Source organism: Leptosomus discolor, chromosome 1 (assembly GCF_034619465.1).
Source record: "Leptosomus discolor isolate bLepDis1 chromosome 1, bLepDis1.hap2, whole genome shotgun sequence".
In the NCBI taxonomy this organism is placed as follows: domain Eukaryota; kingdom Metazoa; phylum Chordata; class Aves; order Leptosomiformes; family Leptosomidae; genus Leptosomus; species Leptosomus discolor.
The window spans coordinates 57,890,207-57,903,820 of record NC_141391.1 but is presented as its reverse complement, the minus strand read 5'-3'; the positions used below and the strand labels follow the sequence as shown (position 1 = coordinate 57,903,820).

The following is a 13,614-nucleotide window of genomic DNA, read 5'->3' as shown; positions in this document are numbered from 1 at the left end:
AAGCCAATGAAGTGTGGGAAGGGATGTACATTCGGTAAGCTGTGGTTTCTTTGCTGTCTGTGTGTCCTGATAAAGAAATAGCTGTCTTTGACTACAGATGGAGCCAAGACCACTGTCAGAGGAAAGTGGAACAAGATAAGTTACAGATATTACCAACAGGAAGGAGTTGAGTGACATCCAGGATGAAATGCTGGGGGTTGGACTAGATGACCTTTAAAGGTCCCTTCCAACCCAAACTATTCTATGATTCTATGAAATGCTGGCCTTAGTGTGCTCTGGGGAGCAAGCAACCCAATTGTAAGTGTCTGCTTCCCTCTTCTTAAGCTGTTGGCAAGACCCAAACCGTTGAGCCTGTCTCCACTTCCAAACAGGAAGTACCTGCTGGGGATGCTAGAAGGGAAAATGCCCTATCTTTTTAGCTTTAGTGCTGCTAGAATAGTGATCTGCCAGTTTTTACCTCAGCAATGAAGTTTAATTGAAGGATCAGGACTGTAAAGTTTCTTTAGTATGTAAAGAAATCCACTTTAACCATTGAACATAGGTACCGTGCACTTAAGGCAAACACTTGTACTACTGGTATAGGTCATGTGAAGGTTTTGGGCAAAGCAGTAAAGTGAGGAGAGTAAAAATGTCCACATTGTAAGTGGTGATTGGTTTTCATGCACATATTTATTCTCCTCCCTCTTCTGATACCTTGGAAATTATCCTCTGGGAACTCTGCTCTAACATGGCACACTGCTTTCTTGTACATAAACATCTCTCTAAGGTATTAATTTACTAAACTGATTATCATAACACAGTTTGAAATTCATGAAATATGTATATAGTGATGTTGTTTGTTGCTGTGTTGATATTAGCTTAGAAGCTTGGGAAAGAAATGTTCATAATGTGCACCCTTATTTATAGAGATGTGATTAAATGGAAGATTAATCTCCCTGCATCTCCTAAATGTTTACTCCTGAGGGTGACGGCTAAGGTCACAGTAGAGCATTGATAAACCTTTGTCATAATTTGCCTTCATTATCTGAGGCTTATAGATAGGTCATACTTTCTCTTTATCCTCATATAGGCTTTTGGCAGAATCTGAATGCTAATTTAACAGCACTTTCGTGGTGCTCATTAATTGCTGTAGTAAATAAAAACTTGGATTTACAAGGATGAATGGGCTCGATGAGAGAGCATCCTTAATAGAGAACTTCAAATGCTCGTAATTCTTGAGTTTTAGACCCTTTTTCATTTCCTGGAAAGTCAAGATCTCATTTGCAAACCCCCTGTATTCAAACTCCAAGATGTTTCGTGATCAATAAGAAGTATTAGTGATGCATGCAGGAAGCTTGTAACAAAACCCAAAATGGAATCTGTCTCATGACTCACAGTCTCATGTTTTAAAGCCAAAGGCTACTTATGGGAGGCTGATTATTTTTTTTGAAGACTTAACTTTTAGAAGTTCTTTGAGGTTGAGAATAAACACTAAAGCCGTTTAAGCTGTGAAGTAGTTGGTTGAGATAGAAATAAGCCAAAAAGGTGTCAGGAGTTATTTGACTGAACAGCTATGTTATTCCTTTCTATGGTCAGTTCTCCCTTTTTAATGTGCTTTTGAATTAACTATTTGGGGCAGGGAGCGATTTAAAACACTAAGATGGAAGGCAAAGAATGGTTGAAGAATTGAAATTGGGCCTGCGCATTTACATCTAGGGGAAAAAAAAACTTTAAGACATCAAGTGTACAAACTGCTCTCATTAGTTCATATCACTAAAATTTACTTTCCTTGCTGGTAACTACATCTGTACGGAAAATTTATAGTCCAAAAATTTAGCAGGTGTTTGTGCTGAAAACAGGCAGGTAATTGGCAAATGTAAAATATAATGTAAATTCAAACTGCTGTTGCTCTTTAAAAAGGTGTGTGGCTCTAGGTAATCTTCAGTAGTATTTCTTACCTTTGGAGTGAATTTATAAATGTTATTATCAAAGCAGGGTTTAAAACCACAGTGTACTGACTTTGGCTCAGAGTTAATTTTCTTCATAGCATCTAGTATCGTACTGTGTTTTGGATGTCATAGAAAGGGAAAGGACCCAAACAGGACTTTTTGGTAGAAACCGGTTATATGAGTAAAAGTGCTGCTTTTGTCCAGTGTTTCCATTTCCTTCTGTATACTTTGCAGTCCGGACAGGTCTATTCAGCCAGGAAAATGTAAGGTTTATTTCACTTTAAAAAAAACACCCCAAAACAATCAAAAACCAGTGCTACTTCAAAAGTAGTTTTGAAGCAGGAAGGGAAAAAAACCCCAAAATTGCATTGCCACTGCAATAGGAAGGGCTGTCTCTTCCCTGAGAAGACAAATCAGTAATAGACGAGCACCTTCCTTTTGGTTCAGATGCTTGCTGAGACTCAGTTTGTGCTGAGACTGTCTTGGTCAAAATGAACTGGGCTAGTACATTTTGAAACTGTTGCTGCCTGTGTCTGAAACAGCTAGGAAGAGGTCAGAAAGGTGACTCAGGTGGTGGGTCCGAGACAGACCCAGGCCATGGGCCACTAGCAAGACGCTAGCGCAATGTTCTCCTGGGTGGCTCTGGTGGACCTCAAATAGCAGATATGCCTGTGTCACGGAGGCATAAGTAGCAGTAGGTGCTGTAAACACACCCTGGTGGGCAACTTCTTCAACCACGTATCACTTGAACTGATATTATTATGGTCTACGGATATCTAACAGCTTTTCTAGGAGCTTACCAACCTTGGTCTGTGATGTGGAATAAACGTGATAGAAACGTGGATGTGCTGTGGGTGCATTACCTCCAGGCAGCTTCATGGGGGATTTCAGATGTATGATAGAGAAATGGCTTAAGGCAGGGAACAAAGCCATGATTTTCTCAAATAATTAGAGCTCATCTCTCATATACCCAGGATCTTAGATTTATTATTGGAATATCAGAGGAATTTCTTAGTGGACTTTCTCTCTGCTGTTTCTGGTTTCAGCGAAGTTAGAGTTGAGATTCTTTCTGTGACTAACATGTTTGTAACCCAACACTGAGGTGCAAGAAATGTAAGGCACTTCGTTTGAAATGATGCCTTGAATGGTACTTTGATGTCTGATGTTCTTGCACGTGATCTAAAATACTGGAACAATATTTTTGAAACAATTAGTGCTCTTCAGGATAGATTATTGATCAAAAAGCAATCCTAATAGTAACTGTTTGGAGAGGGAGAAGTAGATTTGCACAGCCTAAAAATGTGAAGTGTTTTTGAGGAGTGAACTATTCCTGTTATAGGAAAATGTGTAGCATGTTTTGTATGTTTTGTATATTTTTTTTGCTTGTGCTGCAAAGCTGTGTTTTCTTTTGTAGCAGGAGGAAGCAGGGTCTGTTATCTGCATCTTTGGGCTATTTCAGTTTGGATCTTTGCAGTAATGTTCAGACTGCATATTTCCAGATCTGATTTTGGGGGGTATTTTATAATTGCATATTATTTTCTACTGATAAACTTATTTATTAACCTATAAAGATATTTGGTATTTACTCTTGTTGCTTTTCATAGCATGGGCTAAACTTAATATAATGCAGAAATCTTATGGAAATACAAATTTGTAAAAGGGTATTCACTCTGATTTGCGAAGACAGAAAGCACAGTTTGCAGTGTTAGCAAAAACCGATTGTGTAAAGTGTTAGCAAAAACCGATTGTGTAAAGTGAATAACTTAGGTTTTTTGTCCTCTGTCAGGAATCTAATTAAAAATGGAATTCTTTCAATTGGTCAAACATTGTCCAGATTTTAATTTGGTCTTCAGGTGGAGTTTTCTGTTCCTGTTTTGAACAGATGTTCATAATGTGAGGGAGAGCAATGCAAATGAAAAGTTACAGGCTCTTTTGTTTAGTGCTAATAACTCGCTATGTTGGTATTTTCTCATTTTTAATCACTTCAGACATGAAGATAGTTATGGCACTTTTGTTCTTGCAGTCCTTCCCTAGACTTTTTTTTTTTTTTTAATACTCCTCTTCAGGCCTTTCTTCAGAATGTTTGACCTAACCCACATATTATCTAAGGTTCTTGAACTATGCCCAGATATTCTCAGGGAAAAGCTGAGATGTGCCTCAATTTGTGTATTGAGTCTTCTGTGTATAGGTGTACTGTGCTCTATAAGCTGTGACAAATTGAGACTGTTCTGACTTTTTTAGGCACTTCGTCTCAGTAATGTAGCTATGGCAAAAACTACCACTGGTCAAATAGTAAATCTTCTGTCCAATGATGTGAACAAATTTGATCAGGTAAGAAGTATTACAGATCTTTCCCAGGGGCTGAAGAAATTGTGGGGTTTCAGTTAAGAAGTTTCTGTTTACAACTGATGATTAAATGTTTCTTATGAACATTTCTTCTAGTTGTTTCTCGAGCATCATAGGAAGAGAAATATTCTCTTAAAATATGGGAGGAAAACATACTTTTCTTCCTCCTTAAATATTTTCCTGCTGTTTTCCTAAGCTTAGAGAAATGTTGGTGCATGAAGATAAAAACATCAATGTGGTAATTTGCTTACTTTCCGGAGGTTAGGCACCTCTGTGTACATTTAGATCTCTGAGTCTGGTGCAGAATTCTCACTGGATGCCTCAGTACCTGCCACAGGCAAAGGCACTTCCTCAACTTTGTGTTACTAGAGTTTAATTTTTTAGCTAAGAGTAAAGCTAATTTTTGTTTCCGAACTATTTGCCTAGGTAACGATTTTCTTGCACTTCTTGTGGGCTGGACCAATTCAAGCTGTAGCAGTAACAGTACTTCTCTGGATGGAGATAGGCCCATCATGTCTCGCGGGAATGGCAGTTCTGATTATTCTTCTTCCTGTCCAGACCTGCATTGGGAGGCTTTTTTCTTCCCTGAGGTAAGGTCGCACCTGTTGGGTTGTAGGTGTTTTCTGTCCTGGGTTTTAAAATGTGCATACTGGATGGAGGTGGAGTACTGCTCTGAGATCAGCTTCTGTCTGGTGAGGTTTTTGGCAGTCTTTTATGTTTGCCAATGTTTTTCATTGCTCATGTGAGACTTCTAAATTTAGGGACTTGAAGTGGTCTGTCTTCCAGACATGCTGAAAATACCTGCTACTTGTTAGCTGTCCAGTATATTAAAAGAGTTGGGCTACTTCTGTAGCTACCTTGCTGTAGATCTTGGCATAGGATTGTGCAACTCATTGAGCTTTGCCTTCCTGCATTGATGCTTAGGGAGTGGTTACTACAGAGGCAATACTGTCAGTCCTGCTGTAAGTTTGACTTACTGGGATGATAAAGGAGAAAGCTCTGAAAGTTTCTTTTTCAAAGATCTTGTGCTCTCTCCTCCAAGACAAAGATGGAGACAATAAAAAGGAGAATGAACTGAGAGAGAAAGGAAGAAAAAAGTTTTTATGATGGTTTTGATGCCAGCTATGAGGTTTCTAATTGTAAGGTTCTAGAAGGCTGTGGAGACATAAAATCAGTTTGCAGTAGTTTTCCATTATCAGACAAATTTAATTTGTTTTTCTGTGACTTCCTCATAAAAAAAAAGGCTTGCCTCAAGTGGCAATGTTGAATTATCTTCAATGTCCTTATTCCCAACTTTATTTTTCTTGCGTAATTAATCATGCTGTCCTTAGATCATGAGTTTTTAAATGGTCTTTGCATCTAAATGGGAATATTTTTGTGTTCCTTCACTGTGTATGCATATGCTTAGTAGTGTTATGCATCTTTGTTGCATGTGTGTTCAGGGTAAATGTGTTCCTTCTAGCTCTTTGGATAAATGAATCGGTTTTTAGTGTGTTACTGTTGTTTTCGAGTTGTATTTTAAGACAAGTGTCCCAGAGATTCTGAGACTAGCATTGTCATTGCATGGCTAGGTATGAAGAGAGAGCCTACTGTTAGAAGATGAGACCAACTTGTAGACTTCCTTCTATTCGTAACCACTGGGATAGTCTTCAGTAGTTATGCTCATGTGCTGTTTCTCAAATAATGAGCCACTCAGTGTTCTCTGTCAAATTCTTAGGGGTTTTTATGATAAAACCTATTTGTAGAACACTTCCAATATATTCTTACATGTGCATTTTCTCTGCATGTGTAATATGCATGTGTAAGTATCAAGCTACTTCACTGTTGAGTTGTTTGAGTTTTAAGTTTTTGAGGTTTTGAGCTTTGAGTCAATAGTTAAAATAATTAGCACTTAACTAGTGCCTTATCCATCGTGGTAAGCATTATTATCCCATTTTACAGATGGGAAACTGAGGCAAAAAGCGATTGAGGGAATTGTCCAGGGTCAGACAACAAAGTGACAAAAAGCTCTTCTTGAAGGTGTGTATTTTAAAAGTTCATCAGTGGCAACATAATATTGTTTGGGTTTTTCCCCTGTTACTTAACAGCCACTTGTTTGGATGCAGTGCAAGGGAAAGAATTTGTTTACTAGCAAAACTTTTGCTTGTTTACGTGTGCACAGATCTTTGTATTTGTGGATAGAAATGTGTAGTGAACAGCGGGAGTTAATGGAAAAACTGAAATGGATTCCAGCTCCATAACGATGCGTGTGTTCACGCAGCAATTGCTGGGAATATCCATGGATTTAAGGAAATCAGCCTATGAAGAAATAATTTAAGGATTAAAGCTTTTGCTAAAATCCAGGCACACTCAATGTGGCAGCTAATTTGTGCTATTATTCAGCATTGTACTTGTGACCCAGTCTTGTAAACACATACGTGCTCACCAGTGCTCACCAGTTTATGATGCAGGCGTCAGCTTCAGTGCTGTAGGAGTTTGCAGAAATGGTCTCAGTATCCTAGGGAATGGTATACATTGTATTGTGCAGTATTGCTTTTGCCTAGAAGTTTTGCAAAATACACATGACCTAATATATTATTTGAGAAACAGTTCAATTATTGGACTGAAGACAATTTTATGTATATTTATTCACAGGAGCTCAACCCTTTCACTACTTAGCCATGCAACTGTAATATTCTCATTTAAAGGCTTTTTTTTTAAAGAGAAAAACTATGTGGAACTATTGTGTCAGACATGATTAAAACCCACCAAATATGCCTCATGAAAGCAAAAAGGGATTCTGCAGCTTGCTTAATTTAGAATGGCTATTAGTGTCATAGAGGGGACTTCTCAGACTTGAAGAACTTTCAGGTCCTTTCCTTTCCTATTGTGCTCTTAAGCATGCTATGTGAGCATGTGTTTCTCACTCATCCTGATCTGGGTGTACTCTAAACTTCTTATTTTCAAAACTGGGGACACGTCTTCCTCTGCTGTAAATTGCTGTCAGTGCACTGGAAGTCTGTGTACTTTAAACTGTTATATAATATCTCTGAGCCTGTGGCTGCTGGTATGTACAAAATACGCTTTTTGCAGGGTAGAGGAGTGTAACTTCAAAAAAATTCAAAGAAAAATACACACACCCCCCCCCCACCCCCAACCTCTTGAGCATTTGAAAGCCATTTGAAAGCGGATGGTTGCTGTGGTAACATTTCAGCCGGAAAACGAAAAATAGTTTATAAGAACTGTAGCCTTTTTGATTCACACCGTTTGAGAATGAAACCCCCATTAGCTTTATTATTTTGAATCACCTTCAGCCTTCTGTTACCTGGAGACCAAGCCTGGAAGTTCTAAAAGGTGACTGTTTCAAAAGATTGCGGGTGAGAATTGTTTGCTGCTGCAGAGACATGAACAACAAGTGCTAAATTTTGCCTTTTGCAGTGGTGGTGTGTGTATGGGGAGGAAAGGATGAGCTCTCGCATTCTTTGAGGAATTCCTTTTTCTTTTACTGTTTCTTTTTGAGGACTTAGCAAAGATAATCTTGTTCCATGTCAGTACAAGAAGAGTTGATTGCATTAGGGCCAAGTTCCTCTATTTCTTTTGTCAATTTTGTTATATAAATATTTCTTAATACCCTGCTTCTGCGATCCCAAAACTTACGGAACATGGCTATTTCTTCCAGAGCATCAGAGAAATCTTACAGGGGGCAAGTCAAGCTAACAAAATCCTTCCACCCCTTCTAAAGAGCCTTTTTTTTTTTTTTTTTTGGTATATACAAAAATAAGTAGCAAGAAAAGGTATGTTTTATGAAAATAAGGCCTACCATATTTCACTATATATGAAGTATGTTTAGCTACATGAATGATTTCAGAATTATAATAGGCTTTATTAGCATGGTTTATGCATTTGTTACATGGCTTCTAACTTTCAATGCTTTTTTCCTAATTAAAACTGTGACTTTATTATTTAACTAACTATATTTTCCAGTTTGTTCATCAGTGCAAACATAATGTGGGACTAAAGTAGAAAAATTTACTTTAGTATTAATTACAATTAATGCTTGAATAGTATCTATTTATTAAACAAAACCATATTTAGTTTAGCTCTCCTAAATTATAGCTCTTGTACTGTTAGTAAGTGATCTTTGCTTCAACTAGAGTTAATCTTACAAAGGCACAAATGGAGGCCAGTTTCTTTAACAACATCAAAAGAGCCTTATGAGAAGGGTTGTTATTTTGGCGTTTCAAAACAATTTTTAAAAGATATTTTCTGGTTTTTGGTTTGGTTTTTTTTTTTAAATTTAAATAACTTTAAATTTTTTGTATTAATTTTTTTATTAAAAATAATTTAATGCTTGTAAATTTTTTTTATTTGAGGTTTTTTTGGTACACAAATACGTTGTTTAAGGAATACCATGTGTTTGCACAAGCTGACACATGAAACTGAATGTTGAATTGACTCACAGAAATCACAGAATGTCAGGGGTTGCAAGGGACCTTGAAAGATCATCTAGTCCAACCCCCCTGCCAGAGCAGGACCACCTAGAGCAGGTCACACAGGAACACATCCAGGTGGGTTTTGAATGTCTCCAGAGAAGGAGACTCCACAACCTCTCTGGGCAGCCTGTTCCAGTGCTCACAGTTCCCTGAGAATAGGGAATACTGGCAATACAGACGTACCACTTCTGTCCGCTCTGCATCAGCTTTAAGGTACTGTTTTAGGGAGAACATTTAATGCAATTACAATTCTATGAATCCTCCTTACAAGTAAAAGCAAGAACAACATTGATATGAATATGTTCTGCGATCATAAAGAGTCTGTCTTCTTTTGAGAATCTGAAAATTTTTACTTTATGCTATTTACAGGAGCAAGACAGCGGCCTTAACAGACGTCAGGATTAGAACCATGAATGAAGTCATAAGTGGTATGAAGATAATAAAGATGTATGCTTGGGAAAAATCATTTGCGGAACTTGTGAATGGTTTAAGAAGGTAATCCTGGAAAGATACAGCTTGGTATATTATCTATATCTGTTTCCATTTTTTTACGTGTCAGTAAGTGCATTATTTTGTTCTTTAAAGTGCGGTTTACTTGAACTTCTTTGGCTTTTTTTTAAAACTTTCTGTAGCAAGAGTGAAGGAATGAAAATATATCCTAAGGGAACAGAAAAAGAAAAAACCTTTGATATTTATAAATTCTGGGGTTTTTTTAAATGCTTCCTTTTATGGTCGTGTTTAAAAACAGCATCTAAGAAACTGTAGTAGTTGTAATTGGACAATTTCATCCTCAAAGTTCTGTAAGCTAGTAGCAAGGAACCAATAAACAGACATTTGCCTTCTGAGAAATACATGGAATCTGACTTTGTCCTAAATGATAGCATCCTCAGGTAGTATTCTGATTCCTTTTCTGCATTTTGAAGCATTACTCAAGCCGTCCGGGAAGGGTGGAGGGGAGAAAGACAGCAGCTCAGTTGTTCAAGTGGCAACTCCTAAGACATTTCATTTCAGAGGTCTGTCAGCACCTGATTAAAACTTATTAATAAATTCAATTTTCAATCAATATTTGTGCATTTACTTGACAGTATAAGAGCATCCTGTGCTAAAGGATATCTGTAGGATTTCAGGTGCATATTTCTTGTCATTTAATTTTCATGTTATGTCCCTCTCAAGCATATGAATAGGAGGTTGTTTTTCTGCTGTAGATTCTCTGATTATTTTTTAAATTTGTTTTATTTGGAATTCCTTTTTTTTTTTTTTTTTTGAATTTTTTTCCTTTACAGTCATGTGCAGGCTTGCAAACTTGATAACATTCCCTGAGACATTTCTTCCCACATGTGTAATTCTTTCCTCCTTCAGATTATAGGATCCTGGGCTGATTGAGTGTTCTTGATCGAAAGTTTTGCTGCGTTGCATGCAGCCAGAGAGGACAGTCTTAATATTGAAAGCTTCCTCAATGGGAATATTCACATTACTAAACTTTAGATTTTCAAGTTTACCTCATTAGGATTGGAGGCTTCCTTTTTACTGATGGAGAGAAATAAGCTCTTCTAAAACACCTCTTGAGCCCTCTTTCTTTTGTTTAACTGCACTGTGGAAACCTGTAGTTAAAAGTCTTAAATTCAGCCAGGTGATTTATTGCCTACTATTTCCACAGTGGCCCTTGACAGTTGTCAGGACGACATCTGAACTCCTTCATTGCTCTTTTTTCCTGTGGCTGTCTGCGTTAGTTTCCTTTTATATAACTCCGTGCCTTAAGACAATGTATTATATTATGTACAGCTTGTAGGGAAAACAATTGGGTAGGCTGTAATTTATCTGATATTTATGGAGAGTAGCACAAAGAACTTGCTGATTATCCACAGATAGCGAGAGGATTATTAAGGATTATTAGAGGGTGGGAAAAGAGTTTCATCCAGGATTGTAGAAGTAATTGAATTAGACCCAATTCAAATAGTTTATGTACAGATGTTCTTTCGCTTTAGTCTGGAGGAGATCAGAGATTGTGAGCCCTTAAGCTGAAAAAATAAGTCTTTGAAACTCTTTGAAACTCTGTCAATTCAGCCAATTTGGCAAGTATAGTGGGAAAGTTGCTTAACTAGTTTTCCAGTAGTGCATCCTTCATCTTTATTTCTATTGAGTGAGGACTTAATTTACTTCAAATTGTATAATCATAACTTCAGTTTCTAATCTTAGTATATTGTTCCAAGGGGAAGGTAATCAAAATGATCAAGATTTCCCCTAAGAATTGCCAGAATATGTGGGAAGAGAAATTAAGAATTTTTTCAGGATTTTAAATTCTATATTATTTCAAGCAGATAAAATTAGAATATATGGGGAAGGAGTAAGTTGTTATGGCTCTCTTGATAAAGAAGAACTATTATTTTAATAAGTTAAGCCTGATAGCATCCACATTGTAGATAGTGCAGTAACATTTTGAGGATTGGACTTAATGAGTCATTTAGAAGTGGAAACTGAAATTTAACAGAAGTGAAAATTGAGCACATAAGCATCAGTGGCTTTTCAGTTGCTGGAGGGAAGACCAATGTGTCTATGCAGTACTCCAGTCACTATTTAGCTTGGGTAACGGCTGGCAGAACTATTGGCCTCAGATCGGTGTTTTCTGAATTATGAACCAGAATTCCTAGAGCAAAAGAAGCCAGGAACAGGGTCCAAATCGGGAAGGATTTAGGCCGAGATCAAAGGAAATGCTGCAAATCCTGTGATCCAGCTTGAGGAGCAGCAGCTGAATAATGACAGATACTTGGGCCATGGGTAAACTCTTGATCTTTTGGAAGTTGCCCTGTTTTTTCCGCTGCAGAATATGTGTTGATCTTATCAGGAGTTTTGTGACTGAAGTCTATTAGATTTTGATATTGGAAGGGTAAGGAGTTTGTGGGTGCTTGGCCTTTATACAGAAGTTTTTTCCTCTTTTGCTCTTGTGTGCAACCCAGAAAGATTTGAAGCAGATTAGAATCTGAATTAAAATACTAGTTTGACCCAAGTAGAAAAAAAAAAAAGACTATTTTGGTTTTCTGTCTCTGAAAAATAATTATTATCTATACCTACTAAGATATTAAATTATAATAATTTTCCCCACTCGGTTTCTAAGCCTTTTAAACTCTCTTTTGTTATTTACCATATAACATACTTTTTTTACAGTTCTTTATATACGAGTTGGGGTGGTGCAGGGGGAGGAGAAAGGATATAAAAGTAACATCCTGAGGGTGGGTTTCCCTCATCCTATTGTTGAGGGCAACTGGAATAAGAGAGATTGATGTGATTGTTTATATTTTGCATTTTTAGGAAGGAGATTGCCATGGTTATGAAAAGCTCCTACCTTCGAGGACTGAACTTAGCCTCTTTCTTTGTGGCAAGCAAAATAACAGTGTTCATGACTTTCATGGCATATGTACTGCTTGGCAATGTTATCTCTGCAAGTCGGGTGTTTGTTGCAGTGTCCCTGTATGGTGCAGTAAGACTGACAGTAACTCTCTTCTTCCCTTCGGCTGTGGAGAGAGTATCGGAGGCAGTGGTTAGCATACAACGCATCAAGGTATGGTTATTGATTTGAATGGTATGTGGATTTCTTCTCTTATTCTAACGTTGTTTTTAATGTCACTGACAAAAGCAGTCTTACTTCGGTTTTGCAGTTTGGGATTTTTAATGAAATAACCTATTTTGAAAACTGAATATGTTGCTGTATGTGCATGTGCAAAAACATGGCATGCACTCTAGGGCAGGCTGAAATGTAGCAGAAAAGTGGACATGCAAAGAGGTGTTGTGGACATTTTTGAAGTAAGAGGAACGTGTGTGCAGATATGTTGGGACTGGGAGGACAAAGCAGGCAGATGGGAATTGTAGGATTCATGTTCCATGTACACTGCACTACCCTGTCAGCTATGGAGTACAGGTCTGAGCCCTAGCTGGTGTCTTGTGGCTGCTTTCAATACTGGAGTGCAGGCTCAAAATCAGTAATGATGAACATCAGTAATGCTGCTGATTTTGGCAGATGGACTTTATTTTGTTTGGTTTGTTGTGCTTAGTGTGTGTTGTGAATAAAATAATCATGCTTGCTGTATGTACCAGTACTTTAGTGTAAACTGCAAGAGTGAAAGACTTAAATGCAAAATGCATTTTGAATTTAAAACTTTAAAAATCCCAAATTTTCAGGTTATTGGAATACAGAATTAAAGCATGCCAGCCATTTTAGAACTTAATTTTGCAAAAGCCCCTGTTAACCTAGTCTAGAATAGGGAAAACAAACACGTTGGATGTAATCATATGGCTTTGCATAGTGCACAATGCCATTTGTTGATGAAAGTAGCTAAAAATCTCCTATTTTATTTTCTTCTCCATGTGCTTGAACATAATAAATCATTTTTTTAATAGATAAATTTTCTAACTGTGCAAAGCCTGCACAAAAAACTATTTATGAAACAAGTAGTCTTTGCACTTTAAAGAAGCATTTTGTAAAAGCTAGTAAAGATCAATATGTGAAAATCATGACCACAGCAATATCATAGGCATTAACACTTATTATTACTGCTTAAACTAAGCTGTGGGAGGGGAGAGAAGTGCTGGGTTACTGGATGTTGCACACTGTCTTTTCTGTATTCTCCTATACGCTGCGTTTTGCTGCAGGGCAGTGCTATTTCAAGGGATCTTTCAAGCTGTGCAAGTTAAGAGACATGAATGGCTGAAAAAGATGCCTAGGAACCAGAGAATGGCGCATGAACAGAGGCAGTGATGATCTGTTCCTTTTTTTTTTTTTTTTTTTTTTCCCTCTGGTCTCTGTTTCCAGCTGTCCTAGTGCTGGATAATTTTGCTTTTGACAGCTACCTCCAACTCCCTTGCACTTAGGATTC

The 13,614-nt window shown here is 37.5% G+C and overlaps 1 protein-coding gene across 2 annotated transcripts in view; it reads left to right on the top strand.

The window, feature by feature from the left end:
- Nucleotides 1-13,614, top strand: part of ABCC4 (ATP binding cassette subfamily C member 4 (PEL blood group)) — a 156,639-nt gene that overhangs the window by 20,575 nt on the left and 122,450 nt on the right. For both annotated transcript variants that reach the window (XM_086482029.1, XM_086482028.1), the window contains exons 5-8: nt 4,170-4,259; nt 4,701-4,864; nt 9,116-9,241; nt 12,053-12,302. In XM_086482029.1, coding sequence (XP_086338155.1) covers nt 4,170-4,259; nt 4,701-4,864; nt 9,116-9,241; nt 12,053-12,302 — 630 coding nt within the window. The remainder of the gene's footprint in view (nt 1-4,169; nt 4,260-4,700; nt 4,865-9,115; nt 9,242-12,052; nt 12,303-13,614) is intronic.